Source organism: Lithobates pipiens, unplaced genomic scaffold (assembly GCF_037356315.1).
Source record: "Lithobates pipiens isolate NorthernLeopardFrog02 unplaced genomic scaffold, aLitPip1_a1.2 Scaffold_8, whole genome shotgun sequence".
Taxonomy (NCBI): Eukaryota; Metazoa; Chordata; class Amphibia; order Anura; family Ranidae; genus Lithobates; species Lithobates pipiens.
The window spans coordinates 71506375-71532086 of record NW_027507903.1 but is presented as its reverse complement, the minus strand read 5'-3'; the positions used below and the strand labels follow the sequence as shown (position 1 = coordinate 71532086).

Genomic DNA, 25712 nt, shown 5'->3' with positions numbered 1-25712 from the left:
AACTAGAGGAATGAGGAGAGAGACTAGAGAGAGAGAGAGAGACTAGGGGGGGCTAGAGATAGAGATAAGAGAGAGAGAGAGAGAGAGACGAGAGACGAGAGAGAGACGAGAGACGAGAGACTAGAGAGAGACTAGAGAGAGAGAGAGAGAGAGAGACTAGAGAGAGAGAGAGAGAGACTAGAGAGAGAGAGACTAGAGAGCGACTAGAGAGAGAGAGCGCCTAGAGAGAGAGAGCGACTAGAGAGAGAGAGAGAGAGACTAGAGAGAGAGAGAGAGAGACTAGAGAGAGAGAGAGAGACTAGAGAGAGAAAAGACTAGAGAAGAGAGAGAGAAAGACTAGAGAGAGAGAGAGAAAGACTAGAGAGAGAGAGAGAGAAAGACTGAGAGAGAGAGAGAGAAAGACTAGAGAGAGAGAGAGAAAGACTAGAGAGAAAGACTAGAGAGAGAGAGAAAGACTAGAGAGAGAGAGAAAGACTAGAGAGAGAGAGAGAGAGACTAGAGAGAGAGAGAGACTAGAGAGAGAGAGAGAGAGACTAGAGAGAGAGAGAGAGAGAGAGACTAGAGAGAGAGAGAGAGACTAGAGAGAGAGAGAGAGAGAGACTAGAGAGAGAGAGACTAGAGAGAGAGAGAGAGACTAGAGAGAGAGAGACTAGAGAGAGAGAGACTAGAGAGAGAGAGAGAGAGACTAAGAGAGACTAGAAACAGAGAGAGAGAGACTAGAGAGAGAGAGAGAGAGAGACTAGAGAGAGAGAGAGAGAGACTAGAGAGAGAGAGAGACTAGAGAGAGAGACTAGAGAGAGACTAGAGAGAGAGACTAGAGAGAGAGAGAGAGAGAGACGAGAGAGAGAGAGAGAGAGAGAGAGAGAGAGACTAGAGAGAGAGAGAGAGAGAGAGACAGAGAGAGAGAGACTAGAGAGAGAGAGACTAGAGAGAGAGAGACTAGAGAGAGAGAGAAAGACTAGAGAGAGAGAGAAAGACTAGAGAGAGAGAGACTAGAGAGAGAGAGAGAGAGAGAGAGAAAGACTAGAGAGAGACTAGAGAGAGACTAGAGAGAGAGAGAAGAGAAGAGAGAGAGACTAGAGAGAGAGAGAGACTAGAGAGAGAGAGAGACTAGAGAGAGAGAGAGAGACTAGAGAGAGACTAGAGAGAGAGAGAGAGAGAGACTAGAGAGAGAAAGACTAGAGAGAGAAAGACTAGAGAGAGAAAGACTAGAGAGAGAAAGACTAGAGAGAGAAAGACTAGAGAGAGAAAGACTAGAGAGAGAAAGACTAGAGAGAGAGAGAGAGAGACTAGAAGAGAGAGAGAGAGAGACTAGAGAGAGAGAGAGACTAGAGAGAGAGAGAGACTAGAGAGAGAGAGAGACTAGAGAGAGAGAGAGACTAGAGAGAGAGAGAGAGACTAGAGAGAGAGAGAGAGAGACTAGAGAGAGACTAGAGAGAGAGAGAGACTAGAGAGAGAGAGAGACTAGAGAGAGAGAGAGACTAGAGAGAGAGAGAGAGACTAGAGAGAGAGAGAGAGACTAGAGAGAGAGAGAGAGAGACTAGAGAGAGAGAGAGAGACTAGAGAGAGAGAGAGAGACTAGAGAGAGAGAGAGAGACTAGAGAGAGAGAGACTAGAGAGAGAGAGACTAGAGAGAGAGAGAGAGAGAGAAAGACTAGAGAGAGACTAGAGAGAGAGAGAGAGAGACTAGAGAGAGAGACTAGAGAGAGAGAGAGAGAGAGACTAGAGAGAGAGAGAGAGACTAGAGAGAGAGAGAGACTAGAGAGAGAGAGAGACTAGAGAGAGAGAAAGGGTGAGAGAGAGAGGGAGAGAGAGAAGAGATAGAGAGAGAGATAGAGAGAAGAGATAGAGAGAAAGAGATAGAGAGAAGAGATAGAGAGAAGAGATAGAGAGAAGAGATAGAGAGAGAGATAGAGAGAAGAGATAGAGAGAAGAGATAGAGAGAAGAGATAGAGAGAAGAGATAGAGAGAAGAGATAGAGAGAAGCTGAAGTTCTGCACAGACTAAGGAACATCAACACCACATTCGCCATCTTCCATACAAAAAATACTTCAAAGAGAACAACTATTAAAAACCGGACGACAAACCAGCTCCCACCACAGGAAGACATCTACTCGACCACTACAATTAGATTGCGCCTTGATTAACGCCAGGTCTGCAGTCAAACAGACTGGAAGTACACGACTTCATCATCGAGAACAATGTAGACTGCCTCTTCATCACCGAAAGCTGATTAACCTCTGACTGCAACACCATCCTCACCGAATTGGTGCCGGAAAACTACAGGATCCTAACCGAACACCGGATAGGGAAAAAAGGAGGAGGCCTAGCAGTGATCTTTAAAGGTCACCTGAATCTCACTAAACCATCATCTCAGAACCCAGTGTCTTTTATGGAAACCCCTGACGCTACATTTTCAACCAACACCCCATGACACCACTCATATTCTACTGTGCTACAGACCACCGGGACCAAAGTCCAATCTTCTTTCACCCTCACGGAATCCTTTGCAATGCACACCCTAAAATTCAAAAATTTCCTGGCATTCGGAGATTTCAACCTTTGGGCAAACGAGCCTAAAGACCCCACGCGACTGCCTGCATCAATCAACTAGAAAAACTGGGTCTACAGCAACTGATAAAGACTCTCACGCATGGGTCAGGACACACCCTGGACCTCATTTTCAAACAGAACATCGACGTCAACATACTCGACAACATAACTCTGCCATGGACGGATCACCACGCCATCCAAATTCAAAATCACTACCAACATCACCAACGCAAAACGGAAACCTGTAACCAACGCACTGGACCAGATCGCATAAAAAACTGTACTCCGCAAGCCTTCAAAACCACTCTGTCCAAAAAAATATCTACAATAACTTTAAACCACTCTACGGAGGAAACACTCAACTCCCTGTAATAAGGCATTACTGCAATCAGCAGACTCGGTAGCACCAAAACGACAGGGCTCCCATCAGGAAGAAAAATGCTGGGTGGTTTAATAGCTCCCCTCTCCGTACTAAAGCAAGAACGCAGAAGAGCGGAAAGAACATGGAGAAGAAATCCCACCGAGGAAAACCTATTTAACTACAAAGGTCTGACAGAGAATTATCGGAAAGCAATCTTCAAAGCCAAAAAGGACCACTTCTCATATACAATCTCAACGGCCGCAAACCAACCACGGGAACTGTTTAAACTGGTTAATCAATCAATGAATCCGGTGTGCCTAGAACCCCCAGAAAGCGAATCCCAGGATTACTGTGACAAACTGTCGGATTTTTTCATCGATAAAGTCAAAACCATCAGGGAAACAATTTGTCAGAAGAAAACATCCAACCTCAGCCAGCAAATACATAAAGAGGATGTCCGCACCAACATACCGCAACCGCCAAAATTTTCACTATCCCCAATTACCGTAGACACCACAAAAAACATCATTAATAAACTGCGTGACAGTACCTCACCTATTGACATCATCCCCACAAAACTACTGAAAGAATGCTCCGACATCGTGGCTCCAACCATAACCCACCTCATAAACCGATCATTCCACAAAGGGATTGTTCCCAGCATCCTCAAACAAGGCATCGTCAAACCTCTACTCAAGAAACCAAACCTGGACCCTCAGGATCCAAACAACCGTAGGCCGATTACAAGCCTCAACACCATTTCTAAGATCATGGAGAAGCTATAGTACATCAGCTACAACTTCACCTGGATACTCACAAACTCCTGGACCCGCTGCAATCAGGCTTCCGCCCGGGTCATGGAACAGAAACAGCTCTCCTCAAGATTTGGGATGACGCCCTCGAAGCAGCAGATGACGGAGAGCCGTGTCTCCTCGTACTGCTAGACCTAAGTGCAGCGTTTGATACAGTAGATCACAATACTCTACTCGTCCGCCTCACAGAAGTAGCCGAAGTCCAAGACATAGATCTCCATTGGTTCGCGTCCTTCCTAGGAAATCGGTCACAGACAGTGAAACTAGGAAAATTCCTCTCCGAAACTTGGGCAGTCACCTGCGGAGTCCCTCAAGGCTCTCCGTTGTCACCCGTTCTCTTCAACATTTACATTCGCCCACTCCTTCAAATCATCAGATGCTCAGATCTCTGCTTCCACTCTTACGCTGACGACACGCAACTTTATTTCCGGATCAATGGAAAAAAAGATCACCAACAACAACTTGAAAACTGCCTCAAATCAATAGAGGACTGGATGACCACCAACTCCCTCCAGCTGAACCAATCAAAGACAGAGCTTCTTATCTTACACCCAAATCATAAGCCCGCAACCAAAACCTCCTGGTCTCCACCAACCGTCTTTGGGCAGACTATCTCCCCAAAGACCAAAGCGAAGAGTCTCGGGGTTATTTTAGACGCACAAATGTCAATGGATGCGCAAATAGGATCTGTAGTCAGTCGATCTCACCATCTGCTGCGCATGCTTCGCAGACTCATCCCTTTTATCCCAAAGAATGACAAAGCAGTGGTAGTTGGAACAATCATTAATTCACGACTGGACTACGCAAACTCGCTTTACATAGGATTACCACAATATCAACTTGCGCGATTACAACTGATCCAAAATACGGCGGCAAGGCTGATAACAGGAAAAAAACCCTGGGAATCCATTTCTCCTTCACTGAGGAGCTTACATTGGCTAACCGTAAAAAATCGGATCACGTTCAAGACCCTTTGCCTCACCCACAAATGCGTGCATAGAGAAGCTCCGCAATACCTAATGGAGAAAATAAATCATTACACACCAACTTGCAGTCTTCGATCAGCCAACAAAAACCTCCTCCTCGTGCCCAAAGCCCGGTATAAATCCAAGGGTGATCGGAGATTTGCTGTCCAAGGGCCTCGGCTATGGAATGCTCTACCAATCAACATCCGCCTGGAAGAAAATCACCTGGCTTTTAGGAAAAACTCAAGACCTTCCTCTTTTAGCAGATGATCAAAGCTCACCACAGCGCCTAGAGGCGATTCAGTTTGCATTGTGCGCTATATAAGTATTTCATTCATTCAGAGAAGAGATAGAGAGAAGAGATAGAGAGAAGAGAGAGAGAGAGAGAGAGAGAGAGAGAGAGAGAGAGAGAGACTGTTTCTTTGGGCATTTGGGAGGGTCTACTGATCTCTAAAAAACATTCTGTTCAAACCGCTTCTAAATGCAGATAAACGCGGCAAAACATCCTGTGTACATGAGGCCTTATTAGTTATATTTGTCAGATTTGAATTATTTATCAGCTTATTGATGGGGTATAATGCAGCACAACGCACATTGTTTATAAAACACATAACCACTTCCAGCAAATTGAATTTTGCCTTAAAGTGGTTGTAAACCCTTACAAACCCCTTTGACCTACAGGTAAGCCTAGATTAAGGCTTACCTGTAGGTCCAAGAAATATCTCCTAAACCTACACGGTTTAGGAGATATTTACAAAAAGACAGGCACCGCTGTCTACTGCGCATGCACCGTAGACAGCGGCGCGCAGGCGCACTGAGCATGCCGCTGCTCCGGCGCTGTAAGTGGCCGGAGCAACGATACCCTGGAAGAAGATGGACACTTCGTGCTACAGTGGACAGCGGTGACATCGCTGGCTCCTGTGTCAGGTAAGTGACACATAATGGGCTTTATGCTTTACCTTTGCAAGGAAACAGAGAGGAAGTAAACCCATCAGGGTTTACTTCCTCTTTAACCACTTGCTTACTGGGCACTTAAACCCCCCTCACGCCCAGACCAATTTTCAGCTTTCAGCGCTGATACACTTTGAATGACAATTGCGCGGGCATACAACACTGTACCCAAATGAAATTTTTATAATTTTTTTCCCACAAATAGAGCTTTCTTTTGGTGGTATTTAATTACAGCTCGGAGTTTTATTTTTTGCTAAACAAACAAAAAAAGATGCAAAAAAAAATAAAAAATCATGTTTTAATAGTTTGTTATAAAATTTTGCAAACGGGTCATTTTTCTCCTTCATTGAAGTGCGCTGATGAGGCGGCACTGATAGGCTGCACTGGTGGGCACTGATGGGCTGCATTGGTGGGCACTGATGGGCTGCACTGGTGGGCACTGATAGGCATAGTTAAGGCGGCACTAATAGGCACAGATAAGGCGGCACCGATGGGCACAGATAAGGCGGCACTGATGGGCAAAGATGGGCACAGATAAGGTGGCATGGATGGGTGGCACAGATGGGTGGCACAGATGGGCACTGATATCTACCACTGATAGATGGGACTGATGGGCACTGATAGGTGGCTCTGCTGGGCACTGGTAGATGACACTGTTGGGCACGGATATGTGGCACTGGGGTGCAGCACCTTTGTTGAGGCAGATTGTGGGCACTGCTGGGTGGCACTGTGGGCACTGCTGGGTGGCACTGACGGGGGGCACTTTTTTTAATGTGGCACTGGCAGGGGGCAGGTGGGCACTGGCAGGGGGCAAGTGGGCACTAGCAGGGCTGGCCATGATCGGGACTGATGTCCCGATCACGGCCACCGGTGATCGGCTTTTTTTTTCTCCTCGCGCTGTCAGCGCGAGGAGGAATAATAGCCGATTACCAGCTCCGTTATATCACATGATCAGCTGTCATTGGCTGACAGCTGATCACGTGATAAGGGGTCGGGATCGACCCCTTCCACGGATCGGTGATCAGGCGAGTCTCGTAGACTCGCCGATCACAGAGCGCGCCGCGTGCTCCCCTCAGGGGGCACGCAGGGCGCTCGTGCACGGGACTATGTCTATTGACGTCGTCCCGGAAAAGGAGATCCGCGCTGTAGCCGTCATTTGGCTATAGCGCGGATCTCAAGTGGTTAACCACTTTCAGACCGGACCTTTTTGCAGGCTTAAGACCAGACCACTTTTTGTAATTTGGCACTGCATCGCTTTAACTGACAATTGCGCGGTCGTGCGACGTGGCTCCCAAACAAAATTGCTGTCCTTTTTTTCCCACAAATAGAGCTTTCTTTTGGTGGTATTTGATCACCTCTGCGGTTTTTATTTTTTGCGCTATAAACAAAATAAAGAGCGACAATTTTGAAAAAAAACGCATTATTTTTAACTTTTTGCTTTAATAAATATCCCCCAAAAATATATAAAAAAACATTTATTTTCCTCAGTTTAGGCCAATACTTATTCTTCTACATATTTTATATATTTTTTTTTTACTAGTAATGGCGGCAATCAGCGATTTTTATTGTGACTGCGACATTATGGCGGACACATCAGACATTTTTGGGACCATTCTCATTTATACAGCAATCAGTGCTATACAAATGCACTGATTCCTGTTGGAGCGTTTTTACAGCTGAAAAACATCTCTCAGAACCCGCTAGTTTTGGGACTGCTCAAAAACGCCACTGCCCAACACTGCTGATAACAGCCTATGTGTGCAGGGACCCATGATGGGGAGTTTGATGACTGCAGAAAAAAACGTCTACAGACAAAACCAGCTGCTGTAAAAAAACATCCAGTGTGCATGAGGCCTTAAAGTGGTTGTAAAGATTCAAGGTTTTTTACCTTCTGTGTTCTGCTCCCCTCACAGCAATGACGTGTGTGTGTGTGTGTGTGTGTGTGTGTGTGTGTGTGTGTGTGTGTGTGTGTGTGTGTGTGTGTGTGTGTGTGTGTGTGTGTGTGTGTGTGTGTGTGTGTGTGTGTGTGTGTGTGTGTGTGGGGGGGGGGGGGGGGGGGCTGTGCACCCACGTGGATATCAGATTAGGGGCAGCAGCTGTGTCTGTGCAGTAAGGATGGGCCCGGGCGTGTTCACAGTCCCATGTGCCCACCAGGAAGCTGACACTGCGCAGCGCTAATCACAGGTAGTGATCCGCAGCTACTCCGCTCAGGAAACATCTCACTACCTGTGATTAGCACTGTGCAGTGTCAGCTTCCTGGCGGGCACATGGAGCTGTGAATACCCCCGAGCTCATCCTTACCGTGCAACCCATACATCCCAACAGACATGAATGGGACACCAGTACACCCCCTCTGCGGGTAAACATGGGCTATTCACTGATATGCCCCAGTGTGACCGAGGCCTAATAATTATTTATAAATTGGGGTGGTTGTTGTATTGGTAAATTACGGGGGAGGAGATTGTCGTACTGGTGGAGTACGAGGGAGGGGATTGTCGTACTGGTGCAGTACGGGGGAGGGGGATTGTCGTACTGGTGCAGTACGGGGGAGGGGGATTGTCGTACTGGTGCAGTACGGGGGAGGGGATTGTCGTACTGGTGCAGTACGGGGGAGGGGATTGTCGTACTGGTGCAGTACGGGGGAGGGGATTGTCCTATTGGTGCAGTACGGGGGAGGGGATTGTCCTATTGGTGCAGTACGGGGGAGGGGATTGTCCTATTGGTGGAGTACGGGGGAGGGGGTTGTTCTATTGGAATACGGGGGAGGGGGTTGTCCTATTGCTGGAGTACGGGGAGGGGGTTGTCCTATTGCTGGAGTACGGGGAGGGGGTTATCCTATTGCTGGAGTACGGGGAGGGGGTTATCCTATTGGTGGAGTACAGGGGAGGGGGTTGTCCTATTGGTGGAGTACGGGGGAGGCGGTTGTCCTATTGGTGGAGTACGGGGGAGGGGGTTGTCCTATTGGTGGAGTACGGGGGAGGGGGTTGTCCTATTAGTGGAGTGCGGGGAGGGGGGTTGTCCTATTGGTGGAGTACAGGGAGGGGGTTGTCCTATTGGTGGAGTACAGGGAGGGGGTTGTCCTATTGGTGGAGTACGGGGGAGGCGGTTGTCCTATTGGTGGAGTACGGGGGAGGCGGTTGTCCTATTGGTGGAGTACGGGGGAGGGGGTTGTCGTATTGGTGGAGTACGGGGGAGGGGATGTCGTATTGGTGGAGTACGGGGGAGGGGATGTCGTATTGGTGGAGTACGGGGGAGGGGATGTCGTATTGGTGGAGTACGGGGGAGGGGATGTCGTATTGGTGGAGTACGGGGGAGGGGATGTCGTATTGGTGGAGTACGGGGGAGGGGATGTCGTATTGGTGGAGTACGGGGAAGGGGATGTCGTATTGGTGGAGTACGGGGGAGGGGATGTCGTATTGGTGGAGTACGGGGGAGGGGATGTCGTATTGGTGGAGTACGGGGGAGGGGATGTCGTATTGGTGGAGCACGGGGGAGGGGATGTCGTATTGGTGGAGCACGGGGGAGGGGATGTCGTATTGGTGGAGCACGGGGGAGGGGATGTCGTATTGGTGGAGCACGGGGGAGGGGATGTCGTATTGGTGGAGCACGGGGGAGGGGATGTCGTATTGGTGGAGCACGGGGGAGGGGATGTCGTATTGGTGGAGCACGGGGGAGGGGATGTCGTATTGGTGGAGCACGGGGGAGGGGATGTCGTATTGGTGGAGCACGGGGGAGGGGATGTCGTATTGGTAGAGTACGGGGGAAGTGATTGTCGTATTGATGGAGTACGGGGGAGGGGATTGTCGTATTGATGGAGTACGGGGGAGGGGATTGTCGTATTGATGGAGTACGGGGGAGGGGATTGTCGTATTGATGGAGTACGGGGGAGGGGATTGTCGTATTGATGGAGTACGGGGGAGGGGATTGTCGTATTGATGGAGTACGGGGGAGGGGATTGTCGTATTGGTGGAGTACGGGAGAGGGGATTGTCGTATTGGTGGAGTACGGGAGAGGGGATTGTCGTATTGGTGGAGTACGGGAGAGGGGATTGTCGTATTGGTGGAGTACGGGAGAGGGGATTGTCGTATTGGTGGAGTACGGGAGAGGGGATTGTCGTATTGGTGGAGTACGGGAGAGGGGATTGTCGTATTGGTGGAGTACGGGGGAGGGGATTGTCGTATTGGTGGAGTACGGGAGAGGGGATTGTCGTATTGGTGGAGTACGGGAGAGGGGATTGTCGTATTGGTGGAGTACGGGAGAGGGGATTGTCGTATTGGTGGAGTACGGGGGAGGGGATTGTCGTATTGGTGGAGTACGGGGGAGGGGATTGTCGTATTGGTGGAGTACGGGGGAGGGGATTGACGTATTGGTGGAGTACGGGGGAGGGGATTGTCGTATTGGTGGAGTACGGGAGAGGGGATTGTCGTATTGGTGGAGTACGGGGGAGGGGATTGACGTATTGGTGGAGTACGGGGGAGGGGATTGACGTATTGGTGGAGTACGGGGGAGGGGATTGTCGTATTGGTGGAGTACGGGGGAGGGGATTGACGTATTGGTAGAGTACGGGGGAGGGGATTGACGTATTGGTGGAATATGGGGGAGGGGATTGTAGCCGTATTAGTGCACTTGCCACAGAGACAATTAAGTACTGTCCGTGGTACTTATATTTGCCCTAATATCAAATTTTTCAGGACAAGTGTTCAGGGAACGTCCTCTTCATGGATCAGTACTGCTGGGACTTTGAAGAAGGAGACATTCCCTAAAAAACTGTATATTAGTGCAAATAAATATAAAAAGGTACCAAGGACAGTACTCAGGTGTATGGAGGTTGTCACCCTGGGACAGGAAGTGAGGTCATAGCAGAGGAATAAAGTGTGTCACATGACCAGAGATTGGGGGGGGGGGGGGGGGGGCTCCATGTATGGGGATGATTCCCTCCTCCCCCCTATTCCTGGGATCCTCCTCTGCAGAGGACGGTGGCGGGTCTGGTGCAGTGCCGGGTGATCCCCATCCGGAATGGGAGGATCCGGGATCCTCCTGCAATGACTGGGACCACACCATGGACCACCATCTACCTGAGCCCATCTCCCATCCCCCATCACCGAGCTCTGCAGATCCTATCATCCCCTCCCCCCCCCCCCCCCCATAATGATCACTTCACACAGACTATCCCCCCCCCCATGGAGGTCAATGGATGGGGGAGGGGTTGGGGTGAGGAGGACAGCCGCCCCCGGGATCCTCTTACCGTGAAGGGGATGTCCTGGACGCTGCCCACCGAGTAGCAGTTATCTCCGGGGTTGACGGCTCCGGTCAGCACCTGGTGGAGATTCATGGTGAGCACCGAGCACAGCCTCTCCCTCCTCTCAGGTGTTCGCCCAGTGGCCTGCCCTCTCCATGGCCCGGTGTGCCGGTCTGTGTGTCCCCCCCGGAGCTGTACGGGAGAGGTGAGACCCGGGGATTCCGGAGGATGGGCTACGGGAGCGCGCGGGCGGCGGTGCGCGATCACAGCGGGGAACCACGGGAGCGCGCGCCTGTGCTTAGAGGAAAGCCCCGCCCCCACAGCTCTGTCACCTTCTGTCTCCTCTCCTCCCTTCCCCCTCCGAGGTCTCCCCAAAAATCACCGCCCACACGGCTACGTCATCATCACTTCGCATCCTTCTACTACCTGAGAACATCATGTGCTCTGTGTCACCGAGTGTCCCCTCATCACATAATCCTACCAGTGTCACCGAGTGTCCTCTCATCCTACAATCCTACCAGTGTCGCCGAGTGTCCCCTCATCCTACAATCCTACCAGTGTCGCCTAGTGTCCCCTCATCCTACAATCCTACCAGTGTCACCGAGTATCCTCTCATCCTACAATCCTACCAGTGTCGCCGAGTGTCCCCTCATCCTACAATCCTACCAGTGTCGCCGAGTGTCCCCTCATCCTACAATCCTACCAGTGTCACCGAGTGTCCCCTCATCACATAACCCTACCAGTGTCACTGAGTGTCCCCTCATCACATAATCCTACCAGTGTCACCGAGTGTCCTCTCATCCTACAATCCTACCAGTGTCGCCGAGTGTCCCCTCATCCTACAATCCTACCAGTGTCACCGAGTGTCCCCTCATCACATAATCCTACCAGTGTCACCGAGTGTCCTCTCATCCTACAATCCTACCAGTGTCGCCGAGTGTCCCCTCATCCTACAATCCTACCAGTGTCACCGAGTGTCCCCTCATCACATAACCCTACCAGTGTCACTGAATGTCCCCTCATCACATAACCCTACCAGTGTCACTGAGTGTCCCCTCATCACATAATCCTACCAGTGTCACAGAGTGTCCCCTCATCCTACAATCCTACCAGTGTCGCGGAGTGTCCCCTCATCCTACAATCCTACCAGTGTCGCCGAGTGTCCCCTCATCCTACAATCCTACCAGTGTCACCGAGTGTCCCCTCATCACATAATCCTACCAGTGTCGCAGAGTATCCTCTCATCCTACAATCCTACCAGTGTCACCGAGTATCCTCTCATCCTACAATCCTACCAGTGTCGCCGAGTGTCCCCTCATCCTACAATCCTACCAGTGTCACCGAGTGTCCCCTCATCACATAATCCTACCAGTGTCACCGAGTATCCTCTCATCCTACAATCCTACCAGTGTCGCCGAGTGTCCCCTCATCCTACAATCCTACCAGTGTCACCGAGTGTCCCCTCATCACATAATCCTACCAGTGTCGCCGAGTGTCCCCTCATCACATAATCCTACCAGTGTCGCAGAGTGTCCCCTCATCCTACAATCCTACCAGTGTCACCGAGTATCCTCTCATCCTACAATCCTACCAGTGTCGCCGAGTGTCCCCTCATCCTACAATCCTACCAGTGTCGCCTAGTGTCCCCTCATCCTACAATCCTACCAGTGTCACCGAGTGTCCCCTCATCACATAATCCTACCAGTGTCACCGAGTGTCCTCTCATCCTACAATCCTACCAGTGTCGCCGAGTGTCCCCTCATCCTACAATCCTACCAGTGTCACCGAGTGTCCCCTCATCACATAACCCTACCAGTGTCACTGAGTGTCCCCTCATCACATAATCCTACCAGTGTCACCGAGTGTCCTCTCATCCTACAATCCTACCAGTGTCACTGAGTGTCCCCTCATCACATAATCCTACCAGTGTCACCGAGTGTCCTCTCATCCTACAATCCTACCAGTGTCACTGAGTGTCCCCTCATCACATAATCCTACCAGTGTCGCCGAGTGTCCCCTCATCCTACAATCCTACCAGTGTCACCGAGTGTCCCCTCATCACATAACCCTACCAGTGTCACTGAGTGTCCCCTCATCACATAACCCTACCAGTGTCACTGAGTGTCCCCTCATCACATAATCCTACCAGTGTCACAGAGTGTCCCCTCATCCTACAATCCTACCAGTGTCACCGAGTGTCCCCTCATCACATAATCCTACCAGTGTCACCGAGTGTCCCCTCATCCTACAATCCTACCAGTGTCACCGAGTGTCCCCTCATCACATAATCCTACCAGTGTCACCGAGTGTCCCCTCATCCTACAATCCTACCAGTGTCGCAGAGTGTCCCCTCATCCTACAATCCTACCAGTGTCACCGAGTGTCCCCTCATCACATAATCCTACCAGTGTCACCGAGTGTCCCCTCATCCTACAATCCTACCAGTGTCACAGAGTGTCCTCTCATCCTACAATCCTACCAGTGTCGCCGAGTGTCCCCTCATCCTACAATCCTACCAGTGTCACAGAGTGTCCCCTCATCACATAATCCTACCAGTGTCACCGAGTGTCCTCTCATCCTACAATCCTACCAGTGTCGCCGAGTGTCCCCTCATCCTACAATCCTACCAGTGTCACCGAGTGTCCCCTCACCACATAATCCTACCAGTGTCACCGAGTGTCACCTCATCCTACAATCCTACCAGTGTCGCCGAGTGTCCCCTCATCACATAATCCTACCAGTGTCAACGAGTGTCCCCTCATCACATAATCCTATCAGTGTCCCTGAGTGTCCCCTCATCCTACCAGTGTCGCCGAGTGTCCCCTCATCCTACAACCCTACCAGTGTCACCGAGTGTCCCCTCATCACATAATCCTACCAGTGTCACAGAGTGTCCCCTCCACACACTACCACCAGTGTCACCGAGTGTCCCCTCATCCTAATAGTGTCACCAAGTGTCCCCTCATCCTATTATCCTACCAGTGTCACTGACTGTCCCCTCATCACATAATCCTACCAGTGTCACAGAGTGTCCCCTCATTTTACAATCCTACCCGTGTCACCGAGTGTCCCCTCACCACATAATCCTAGCAGTGTCACCATATTTCCCCTCATCACATAATCCTACCAGTATCATTGAGTGTCCCCTGATCACATAATCCTACCAGTGTCACCAAGTGTCCCCTCATCCTACAATCCTACCAGTGTCACTGAATGTCCCCTCATCACATAATCCTACCAGTGTCACAGAGTGTCCCCTCATCCTACAATTCTACCAGTGTCACAGAGTGTCCCCTCACCTAATAATCCTACCAGTGTCACCAAGTGTCCCCTCAATCTACAATCCTACCAGTGTCACAGAGTGTTCCCTCACTACACAATCCAAGGGGTAATTCATAACTGCACTTTAGCTGATTTATTCTTAATGGCTTTTCTACACATCCTTGTGCATGAAATTCGTGAAAACCCGACAGAACACCTTTTGGACGAAATAGAGCAGAGACTGTGTGCCGGGCCTTCTCATCCAACATCAGTGCATGACCTCACAAATGCGCTTATGGAAGAATGGTCAAACACTCCCATAGACACACTCCTAAACCTTGTGTACAGCCTTCCCAGAAGAGTTGAAGCTGTTATAGCTGCAAAGGGCTGGCCAACGCAATATCGAACCCTACAGACTAAGATTCGGATGCCAATAAAGTTCATGTGCGTGTAAAGGCAGGTGTCCCAATACTTTTGGTAATATAGTGTATATTGTTTTCTTTTAACTTACTGCCAGTACAGAGTTCGCCTCATTGTTACTGTACATGTCTAAAGTATCAACTGTCTGTACCATGAGACAGATAACTAATGTGTTTTTCTTTTTCTGTAGCAAATTCACTTTAATGATTTACCTCAAATTTTTGTGATATTTACGTTCCCTTTTTTACTGAGTTTTCAGTATTTACCACACATGCTGTATTTACTGAAATTGCAGCAATTACCTCAAATATTTACTAAATGTTCTGTATTTACCACACATATTTATAGAATCTGTTGTATTTACTCTGCATATTTTCTGCATTTTTGTTATTTACCTTACATATTCATTGATATAGCAGTGCATAGCTCACATATTTTCTGATTTTTTGGTATCTACCTAACATATTAAGGCCTCATGCACACGAGACGCAGTTAAACCCGTGTTCAGATGCAGTTGGACACTTTTTTTCAACTGCCCCTGAACTCATTCAATGTTATCCTATGTGTCCATGCACACAGTCTAGTTTTTTGCCCGTTTTTATGCAGTTGCGTTTAACCTCGTTTTTCCAGAAGCAAAAAAATGGGTTCAGACGCAAAAATTTCCAAGTTTCAGACGCAAAACGCGGCTAAACGCGGCACCCGTATTTAGCCGCGTTTGCGTTTATATGCGCTTTTAACCACTTGGGTACCGCGCTATTGCCGAATGACGGCATTAGCGCGGACCTAGATTTCCAGGACTACGTCTATTGACGTCGTCCTGGTTACGAGCGGCCTGCGCGCCCCCTGAGGGGCGCGCGCGGCGCGCTCTGTGATCGGCGAGTCCGTGAGACTCGCCTGATCACCGATCCGTGTAAGGGGTCGATCCCGACCCCTTATCACGTGATCAGCTGTCAGCCAATGACAGCTGATCATGTGATAGAACGGAGCCGGTAATCGGCTATTATTCCTCCTCGCGCTGACAGCGCGAGGAGAAAAAAAAAAAGCCGATCACCGGCGGCCGTGATCGGGACATCAGTCCCGATCACGGCCAGCAATGAAAGGCACCACATGCCACCTGCCAGTGCCCACCTGCCTCCCGCAGTGCCATCCTGAAATATAACAAAGTAAAAGTAAGTGCCCCCCGTCTGTGCCCATAATGCCCACAGTGCCACCCCACAGTGCCACCCCACAGTGCCACCCCACAGTGCCACCCACAGTGCCACCCACAGTGCCACCCACAGTGCCACCCAATCTGCCTCAAAGGTGCTGCACCCCAGTGCCGCCCATCAGTGCCCAGCAGTGCCGCCCATCAGTGCCCAGCAGTGCCGCCCATCAGTGCCCAGCAGTGCCACCTATCAGAGCCACCTATCAGTGCCACCTATCAGTGCCCATCAGTCCCATCTATCTGTGGTACCTATCAGTGCCCATCCGTGCCACCCATCCGTGCCACTTATCCGTGCCACCCATCCGTGCCATCTTATCTGTGCCCATCTTTGCCCATCAGTGCCGCCTTATCTGTGCCCATCGGTGCCGCCTTATCTGTGCCTATTAGTGCCGCCTTAACTATGCCTATCAGTGCCCACAAGTGCAGCCTATCAGTGCCCACCAATGCAGCCTATCAGTGCCCACCAATGCAGCCCATCAGTGCCCACCAATGCAGCCTATCAGTGCCGCCTTATCAGCGCACTTCAATGAAGGAGAAAAATGACCCGTTTGCAAAATTTTATAACAAACTATTAAAACATGATTTTTTTTTTTTTTTTTTGCATCTTTTTTTGTTTGTTTAGCAAAAAATAAAACTCCGAGCTGTAACTAAATACCACCAAAAGAAAGCTCTATTTGTGGGAAAAAAATGATAGAAATTTCATTTGGGTACAGTGTTGTATGCCCGCGCAATTGTCATTCAAAGTGCATCAGCGCTGAAAGCTGAAAATTGGTCTGGGACTGAGGGGGGTTTAAGTGCCCAGTAAGCAAGTGGTTAAAGGAACCCAATTTTTTGGACCTGAAAACTCAGAAAAATGATCTGAGAATTACATTTTGTGACCTGACTTTGGGGGCCCATATCTTGGGGCCACTTATTGTCAGAAACCCCAAATTTGGTATGCAGACACTATGGATCTAGCACTACAACATATCCAAATCACCAAGTGACCCCGAGATAGGGGGCCCCAAAGTCGGGTCTCAAAATGTCATGCACTTTTCTGCATCAGAGATACATGGCCTCAAAGTCAACTGTGACCATCTGCGGCAATGTAATTTGGTCATTAGGGTTGGGTGTTATGGTAAGTGGTTATCCGTTAGGGTTATTGTTTAGGATTAAGGGTTGGATTAGGGTTAGGGTTGTTTAGGGTTAGGGTTAGTGTAAGGGATAGTGTTAGCTGTTAGTGTTAGGGGTTAGGGTTAGTGGTTAGTGTTAGGGTTTGGATGAATGGTTAGGGTTAGGATTCTGGATATTTTAATAAGGCATTAAAAAATATTATACTACCATATACAGCAGCAAAGAATTAAAATATATTAATCAGTACATATTTCACGATAAAAATATATTAAAAAATTGGCCAAGTAAATTTAAAACAATTATAAAAAAATCTAATTAACATAGATTTGCTTTTAAATAAAACAATTTGAAACTAGAAAAAATGAATAAAAGCATATATTAAGATTAAAAAATAAATAATTAACTATTTTAATATTGTTTTATATTAGAAATAATGAAAAAATGTTAAAAATTGCCAGAAGAAAAATTTAGATATTTAAAAAAAATTGGATAATTTGCTATAAATAGACATTATTTAAAAAAAAATAAAGGACAGATATGGGATGGGATCCATTTCAAAATATATACCACAGAAAGAGAGGCAAATGCAAGTGTACAACTGCTCTCTATGCTGCTGCTGCTCACTCTGATCAAAATAGCAGAAATAGTTAAAAAAAACATGCTTTGAGAGCTTGGGGAGGGTCTACATGATGTTATCTTTATAAACGCTTATAAACGCAAACGAGGCTGAACGCGCCTAAACGCATCTAAACGCGGCATGCAAACGCGGCAAAACGTGCGTTTCTAAACGCGCGTTTCAGCTTTTTTTGAGTAGAGTTTTCACCTGCGTCTCGTGTGCATGAGACCTTACTGAATTTGTGTCATTTACCTCACATATTTTCTGAATTTGTGGTATTTACCTCACATATTTACAAAATTTGCCGTATTTACCTCACATATTTACTGAATTTGTGGTATTTAACTCACATATTTACTGAATTTGCCGTATTTACCTCACATATTTACTGAATTTGGAGTATTTATCCCACATATTTACTGAATTTGTGGGAATTTACCTCACATATTTACTGAATTTGTGATATTTACCTCACATATTTACTGAATCTGTGGCATTTAACTCACATACGTATTTATTAAATTTGTGGTATTTACCGCACATATTTACTGAATTTGTGGTATTTATCTTGCATATTTATTGAATTTTTGGTATTTATCTCACATATTTACTGAAGCTGTGGTATTTACCGCACATATTTACTGAATTTGTGGCATTTATCTTGCATATTTATTGAATTTGTGGTATTTATCTCACATATTTACTGAAGCTGTGGTATTTACCTCATATATTTGCTGAATTTGTGGCAACTACCTCATATATTTATTGAATTTGTGGTATTTACCTCACATAGTTACGGAATCTGTGGTATGTACCTCACATATTTTACTCAATTTGTGGCATTTATATTGCATATTTATTGAATTTGTGGTATTTAACTCACATGTTTACTGAATTTGTTGCATTTACCTCAAATGTTTATTGAGTTTGTCGTATTTACCTCACATATTTATTGAATTTGTCGTATTTACCTCATATATTTACTGAATTTGTGTTATTTACCTCACATATTTACTAGAGCTGCACGATTCTGGGAAAAATGAGAATCATTCATGAGAATCTTTTGCTTAGAATGAAGATCACGATTCTCAAAAAACTGTTTTATTTGAAAAATTTACAATGTCTGCTGGGTATCGCAGAGTATTGGCAGGCAGGGTATTGCTGAGTACTGCTAGAGTATTGGCAGAGTATTGCAGAGTATTGGCAGGCAGGGTATTGCTGAATATCGCAGAGTATTGGCAGGGTATCGCAGAGTATTGGCAGGGTATTGCTGAATATCTCAGAGTATTGGCAGGGTATCGCAGAGTATTGGCAGGGTATCGCAGAATATTGCTAGAGTATTGGCAGGGTGTTAGAAAAGTTTTAAATGTTTATTGTGTGACTATTAGAAAAACAATAGTCCTGAGACTGATTTGTTAAAAAGCTTACTTCTGAGCACATTATTGTATTAACTCATTGTATTGTTTTGTCCTAATTAACTCCATAGTAAGTAGGATGATTAGATTTAACTAAATATGATAGCCTAAGAATGTACGGAATATGTATAGCTAATAAAGGTACTAGTTCGTACCATGACAACGTTATTTATGTTCCCTCAGCCAATAGAAGCATAGAGATGTTATTCTTGTGGGATATGTGAGGGTGGAACATTTTCTTTTGTTGAGACTTTTTTCCTGCAGCTTGTCCTGTAAGCATGTCTCCCTGTTGTGGGCCACATCAGAAATAAATTGTTTGCTTCTCAAGAACACCCGGAGTTTTTACTGATCACAAGGGAAATTCCTAACATTTTTGGTCTTTCGAGCCGGGAGCAACACGCTGGTTTTCAGATCAGACGGCCCGACAAAACTTCGGTGAGTATTGGACTTTGAAGCTCACCGAACGCTTACAAGTCCCCCCAATCAATGTTATTGGTGAAAAGGGGGCGGGGCCACAGATCTGAATTCCACTGTCTGTTTCCAAACCTTGTGTGATCCAGTCCAGGTGTTTGAGAGGTAAGATAATTTAAATTATTCTTAATTCTTTCTAAGAATCTTTTCTTCTTTCTCTTTGCTTCTGGTTTAATGTGTTGTAATTGCCGACATTGGTATTGATCGTATAATATCTAGATGATCCAGTGCTCGTAGACAGAGACACTTGGGGACGTTGTCTAAGGTAAAAAATTACGTCGCCCGCTGTCCGGACAGATAACAAAAAGATTTGAGGTATACCGAATGTCAGAGGTTGAATGCCTGACTATTTCAGCGCTGTTTAGTTAAGTGATCTACAAAGATCGCAAGGCTATCTTTTTTCTGTGTGTGTTTACTTATCTTTGTTCATGTTTAACCCTTTTTGATTCTCTCGATAGTGTGGGGAGTGCTGATGTTTTTTCTCTTGTATTGCTGCTTTGTTCGTTTCTAAAAGGAGATAAGAAGTCATTCTTCACCTAAGCACTGCACTCACCCTCCCCCTCCCCTCATGGAAGGATTGCTTCTGCCAGAAGTTGTAAATGTTAACCCTTGATTAGCTATGACAATACAGAAGGGTTATATTGTAAATATTGAAACTTAGCATAAAAGAAAAAGAAGGTAGATTGCATTTTGGAGTAAATAGAATGTGTAGAATTATCAGGTGGCTTGATGAATGTGAAAAGAAAAAAAAGGCTGAGAATGTTTTCATTGCTATGAAGGTTAAGAAGCTGTTTCTCAGAAACAAGAAAATGCAGATTGCCTGACAGAGGTTAATTTGTGCATCTGTGAAAATATTAGGACTTTTGGTGGGAAAGAGTCTGAATAATAGTTTTAAAGTAAATATTTATATTGGATTGGAGTTGATGATGCAATGCTGTTTATATTTGGGTGCATTTATAAAGTCAAAAGGCTAAGTTCAAAAAAGGTATGGGTTGGAAATGGCGGAGTATTGGCTTCAGCATGCTAGAATTAGGGTAGAAGGAAGAACAAAGGAAAAAATGCCAAGCCCAATTGTCCCTAGTGAACAAAGAGGATGATCTCATCTGCTGTACCCAGAGACCACCTCCCTATAATGGTCCTCCCCCTCAGGTGCAAGTAACTGCCCAGAGTAACACCTTCCCTGTGACATCCACCCCTGTCAAAGGAACCGCCTCTGAACAAAACCCCAACTTCACTTCCTCAATCTCTCCAGACAGTAGTTCAGTCCTGGAGATGAACAGATCGATCCTTGAAACATTAACTGACGCCATAACTCATGCACTGGGTGCCCCAGCAGGAGCCAAGAGACTAAGTAAACCTCCTATTAGGTATGGTGTGGAGGACGGTGAGGAATACCCCTTGATAGAGGTCCCAAACCCAAGGGGAGGACAGAATGATGCACTGGGCCAGCCATATCCCTTGACTATGACTGTTTTTCGACCATGGACTGACAGTGATATACAAAAGGCTACAGAACACATAAAACATCCAAAATTAGGTCCAGCTGAATTCATTGAAAACATAGAGGGATTACGGAACAGTTATAAATTGAATGGGGTGGAAGTAGAGAGAGCCCTGAGGAGAGTATTAGGATCAGATTGGGCTTCAGTGAAGGGGGATTGGGACCCCTGCGCCCCAGCAAATGCACATGGACGGGGGGATCCATTGCCTCCAGAAAGCCCAGACTTAGGAAACAGGTTGACTGCCCTACTGAACAGATGCCAGCTTAGATGGGTACAACGGACTGATTGGCAAAAAAATAAATATGACAGTACAAGAAGACAAGGAAAGTGTCAGTGACTACCTAAATAAATTACGAGAGATTTTTAGAGTGTTCTCCGGGCTCCCCGAAACTGAGGATGTGAATAGTGCATATTAACAGCTAAAGATTGCTTTTTTAAATGGATTGAAACAGGATCATAAGGATTACATTGTTAAAAACATGGTTACTTACCGAACTGCATCAGTTGTAGATGTTTTACAATATGCTAAGCATTCTGAGAAGTATTTAAAAGCAAAAAAGAATGTGAAAGTAAAGGTTTTTGTGCAAGGTGATGAAGGAGAGGAGGATGCAGAAGAGTACACTGCTGAGGCAAAACCAGAGGGGTCTCATAGAGGAAGAGGCGCAGGTGGTTTTAGAGGAAGGATTACTCTACAGAAATAGACAGTGCAACGAGAGTACTTCCACCTTGTGTACAAGCACTGGTAGCATCAGCGGTGTAGTGGTTAGCACTCTCGCCTAGCAGTGAAGGGGGTCACTGGTTCGAATCCCAATCATGACGCTGCCTGCCTGGAGTTTGCATGTACTCCCTGTGCCTGCGTGGATTTCCTCCGGGTGCTCTGGTTTCCTCCCGCACTCCGGGGACATGCAGGTGGGTTGATTGGCTTCTGTCCCGGTTTGGCCCTGGTATATGAATGGGGATGTTGGATCCTTGGGGGTGGAGAACGATGTGGGTGTACAGGGGTAGAGGCTAGACACTCACTCAGGCTGAACCGGATGGACTGGTGTCTTTATTCAACTTTACTAACTGAAAAGGTACCACATGCAGTGTTTGTTATCCTGTTACAGCAAAAGATATCACATTTGAGCCCAGCACGACATCTTTCCTGCATGACAATACTCTTGACAAAACCTCACTTAACAATACAGAGGTGTACTACATTAAAACCATCCACACTACTACCACTTCCTACTGACGGGTATAAACATGACTGCACTGCTGCCATCACTGAAAAGGTACTGCCACGAAGTGATCTGAAAGATGTACCATTATCTAACCCTGACATGATACTTTTTGTTGATGGTTCTAGTAAGAAAAATCCAGATGGCACAAATGCAACAGGATATGCAGTAGTGACACAGGATGAGATTTTGGAAGCGGGGCCACTACCAAAACATTATTCAGCACAAGTTGCAGAACTTGTAGCACTGACAAGAGCATGTATACTGTCAGAAGGAAAATCTGTAACCATATACACTGACAGTCAATATGCCTTTTCAACAGTGCATGTTTTCGCACAACAATGGAAAAACAGGGGGATGGTCACCTCCAGTGGTAAACCAATTTCACATACGGACCTTATTTTAGAACTCCTAGATGCAATACAGTTACCAAAAAAGCTTGCAATCTGTAAATGTCAAGCACACACAAAATATACGGACCCCATCTCAAAGGGAAATAAAAGGGCAGATGAAGCTGCACATAAAATAATGACGAGAAATCATAGTTATAGATCATACAGTCCTTACTGATATGCAGCAAAATGCCCCCCTGGGGAAAACAATATTGGAAAACAAAGGGTTACACAATAATTGATGACATTTACACATCACCTGAAGGGAAACCGGTATTACCAAAATCTTTATTTAGGTATGCAGCAGTATTGACACATGGAGTAACGCATGTGTCAAACAGGGGGGTGACTGAGATGTTAAATAAGGTATGTACAGCCTATGGATTCACAAATTACTAAAAAAAAACTTTTTGCTCTCAATGTCTTATATGTGCAAGACACAATGCTCAGGGAGGTATAAGACCACAGAAAGGGAAGTTCCCTACACCGCAATATCCATTCCAACACATTTGCATGGATTTTATTGAATTAGACAAATGTGAAAGGAAGAAATATTGTTTGGTACCCAGGCACCCTGACCAAATGGGTGGAGATATTCCCGACAGGAAGTGCAGATGCACAGACTGTAGCCAAAGCATTACTAAGAGATATTATTCCTAGATTTGGAATCCCTGAAAGGATTTACAGTGATAATGGACCCAATTTTGTAATTAAAAAATATACAACATTTGATAGAAGTGATGAGAATTAAAGGGAAATACCATTGTGCCTATCATTCCCAATCAGCTGGATTGGTAGAAAGACATAATGGCATTCTAAAAAGCAAACTGAGAAAAGTTATGGAAGAAATAGGTAAAAATAATTGGATGTATTGCCTACTAGTAGCTGTGACCAGTATGTATATCACACCCCCAAAAGAAGATGAAAAAGGTGCATGTGGGAGATTGGGTCTCAATAAAAGTAATAAGAAAAAAGCAGTGGTAACTCCCCAAGGTGGGATGGTCCTTTCAAAGTCCTTTTAACTACCCCTACTGTGATAAGGATTGCAGAGAGGTCTACCTGGATTCACCAGTCCCATTGTAAAAACGTTTTACAGGCAGAGTAGGGCCAGTTGGCTACAAGAGGTCCAGAAAATCCGGCTACAAAGGGAGGTCTCACACAAGGTGGGACTTGTCTCAAACCGGTGAAGTCTCCCTCCCCTTCCAACTCCCCTATCCTATCCGCTGGAACTCTGTAGCTGGTTAGGATGAAAGGGACAGTAATTATCCTTGGGTTACTGGTGACTCTAGGAGAGGCATCCATAAGAGGGGGTAGGCGCTATGGAAGAGTAGAGGAACCTTTGAATTAGGAAAGAATAGGAAAAGCATTAAATCTAACCTTTATAGAGGGAATAACTAGCACTATACTGGTAGACTTCTGTCAGATTGCAGATTGTGGGATACAACTGGGGCTAGAGGACTTCTATGGGCAGATAAATATATCTGCTGGGACTGGAATAAGGCAGGATGTCAAGCATGGGATCAGGCCCTGTGGACTACAGCGCATCAAGATTGGGGGTATAATCAACCAAGGGCTAAAAAGAGTGGTATAAAGGAGAGACTCATAATCACAAAAGCGGCCAACTCCCCCTGCATACATAGTAAGAACTGTAACCAACTATTAATAACATTAAAGGAGCCGAGGAAGGAAGATCAGCGGTTGTATTCCATGGGAGCATGGGTGTCAGGAACTGATCCCTCAGGAACATTTTTCCTTGAGGTATTACCACCTAATAAAATTAAACAACAGGAAAAAGTAGACTCAGAAGGGAAAGAAGAAGGCCATACTAAAATAGAAGTTCTAAGTATAACTATAAGATTCACTAACCTAACAATAGAAGATGCCATAGCTTTGGAGACAGGCTACCAAGGAAAAAAAAAAATGAATGGTTAGAATGGTTGAGGTACACGGTTAGAACTCTGAAAAAGGAAAACTGTTTAGTTTGTGCCGGAGCCAGACCACATTTAGCAACAGTTCCTTTCCCTCTAGATCACAATACAGATCCAGAAGGTTTAAAATGCATGTTGCAATTGTATAATAAGAGCTATAAACCTGAAGCAAATTCTACTTGTCACACATTGAGTTTGTTGTTTCCCCCAGTACAGAGACCTCAGATACCTCCAGCGGTTACCGCTTATCCGGGCAACTTTACTTGTTTTGCACTCCCAGGGAACCGTAGCGCGGTGGATCTTGGGTCACTACCTGATGACTACTGTGTGGAGAGGATTAACACGGACAATGGTGACTGGGTTGAACATGACATTCAGAGAGCTGATGTCTGGTGGATGTGTGGGGATAAGAAAACTGCGAGCTAGACTACCGGCCAATGCCCAAGGGGATTGCGCTATGGTCCAGCTGGCTATGCCCCTGAGAATCCTGTCAGAATAACCGTGGACTAAGAGTCACCGACAGTATCGGAGGGACACCTCTCCCTTGGGGTCATTTGACTCTCAGATCTACATAGATGAGATTGGGGTTCCTCGCGGGGTGCCGGACGAGTTTAAAGCCAGGAATTAGGTGACAGCTAGGTTTGAGTCTCTTCTCTGGTGGGTGACTATAAATAAAAATGTTGACTGGATTAATTATATATATATATATATATATATATATATATATATTATAACCAACAACGATTTGTAAACTATACTAGGGATGCTGTGAAGGGCCTAGCAGAATAGTTAGCCCCCACATCTCTAATGGCCTGGCAGAACCGAATGGCTTTAGATATGGTTTTAGCTGAAAGAGGAGGTATGCAAAATGTTTGTTAGCATGTGTTGTACATTTATCCCCAACAATACAGCTCCTGGAGGGACAGTGACCAGAGCCTTGGAAGGACTGACTACGCTATCGAATGAATTGGCGGAAAACTCAGGTATTAATGATCCATTCACAACTTGGCTTGAAGGATGGTTCGGTAAATGGACTGGGATTTATCACATCATGTTTGATCTCAATCGCTGTGGCTTTGGCTGTTTTGGTCACTTGCGGATGCTGCTACATTCCCTGTATTCGAGGACTTTCACAAAAACTCATTGAAACTGCAGTCTCAAGAACAATGTATCAAACCCTCTCTACCTCTGAGGATACCTATGTGGACATTGAAGCTCAACTTAATGACATACAGTCCGAAAGTGTATAACACAGGGATTTTCATCGAAATGTGTTGAGATAAAATAGT

The 25712-nt window shown here is 46.3% G+C and overlaps 1 protein-coding gene across 1 annotated transcript in view; it reads right to left on the bottom strand.

Annotated features, from left to right (window-relative positions):
- DMXL2 (Dmx like 2) overlaps nucleotides 1-11170 on the bottom strand; it is a 283261-nt gene extending 272091 nt beyond the window's left edge. The window contains exon 1 of the mRNA XM_077471038.1: nucleotides 10888-11170. Coding sequence (XP_077327164.1) covers nucleotides 10888-10974 — 87 coding nt within the window. The 5' untranslated portion in view covers nucleotides 10975-11170. The remainder of the gene's footprint in view (nucleotides 1-10887) is intronic.
- Between the last annotated feature and the right edge of the window lie 14542 nt (nucleotides 11171-25712).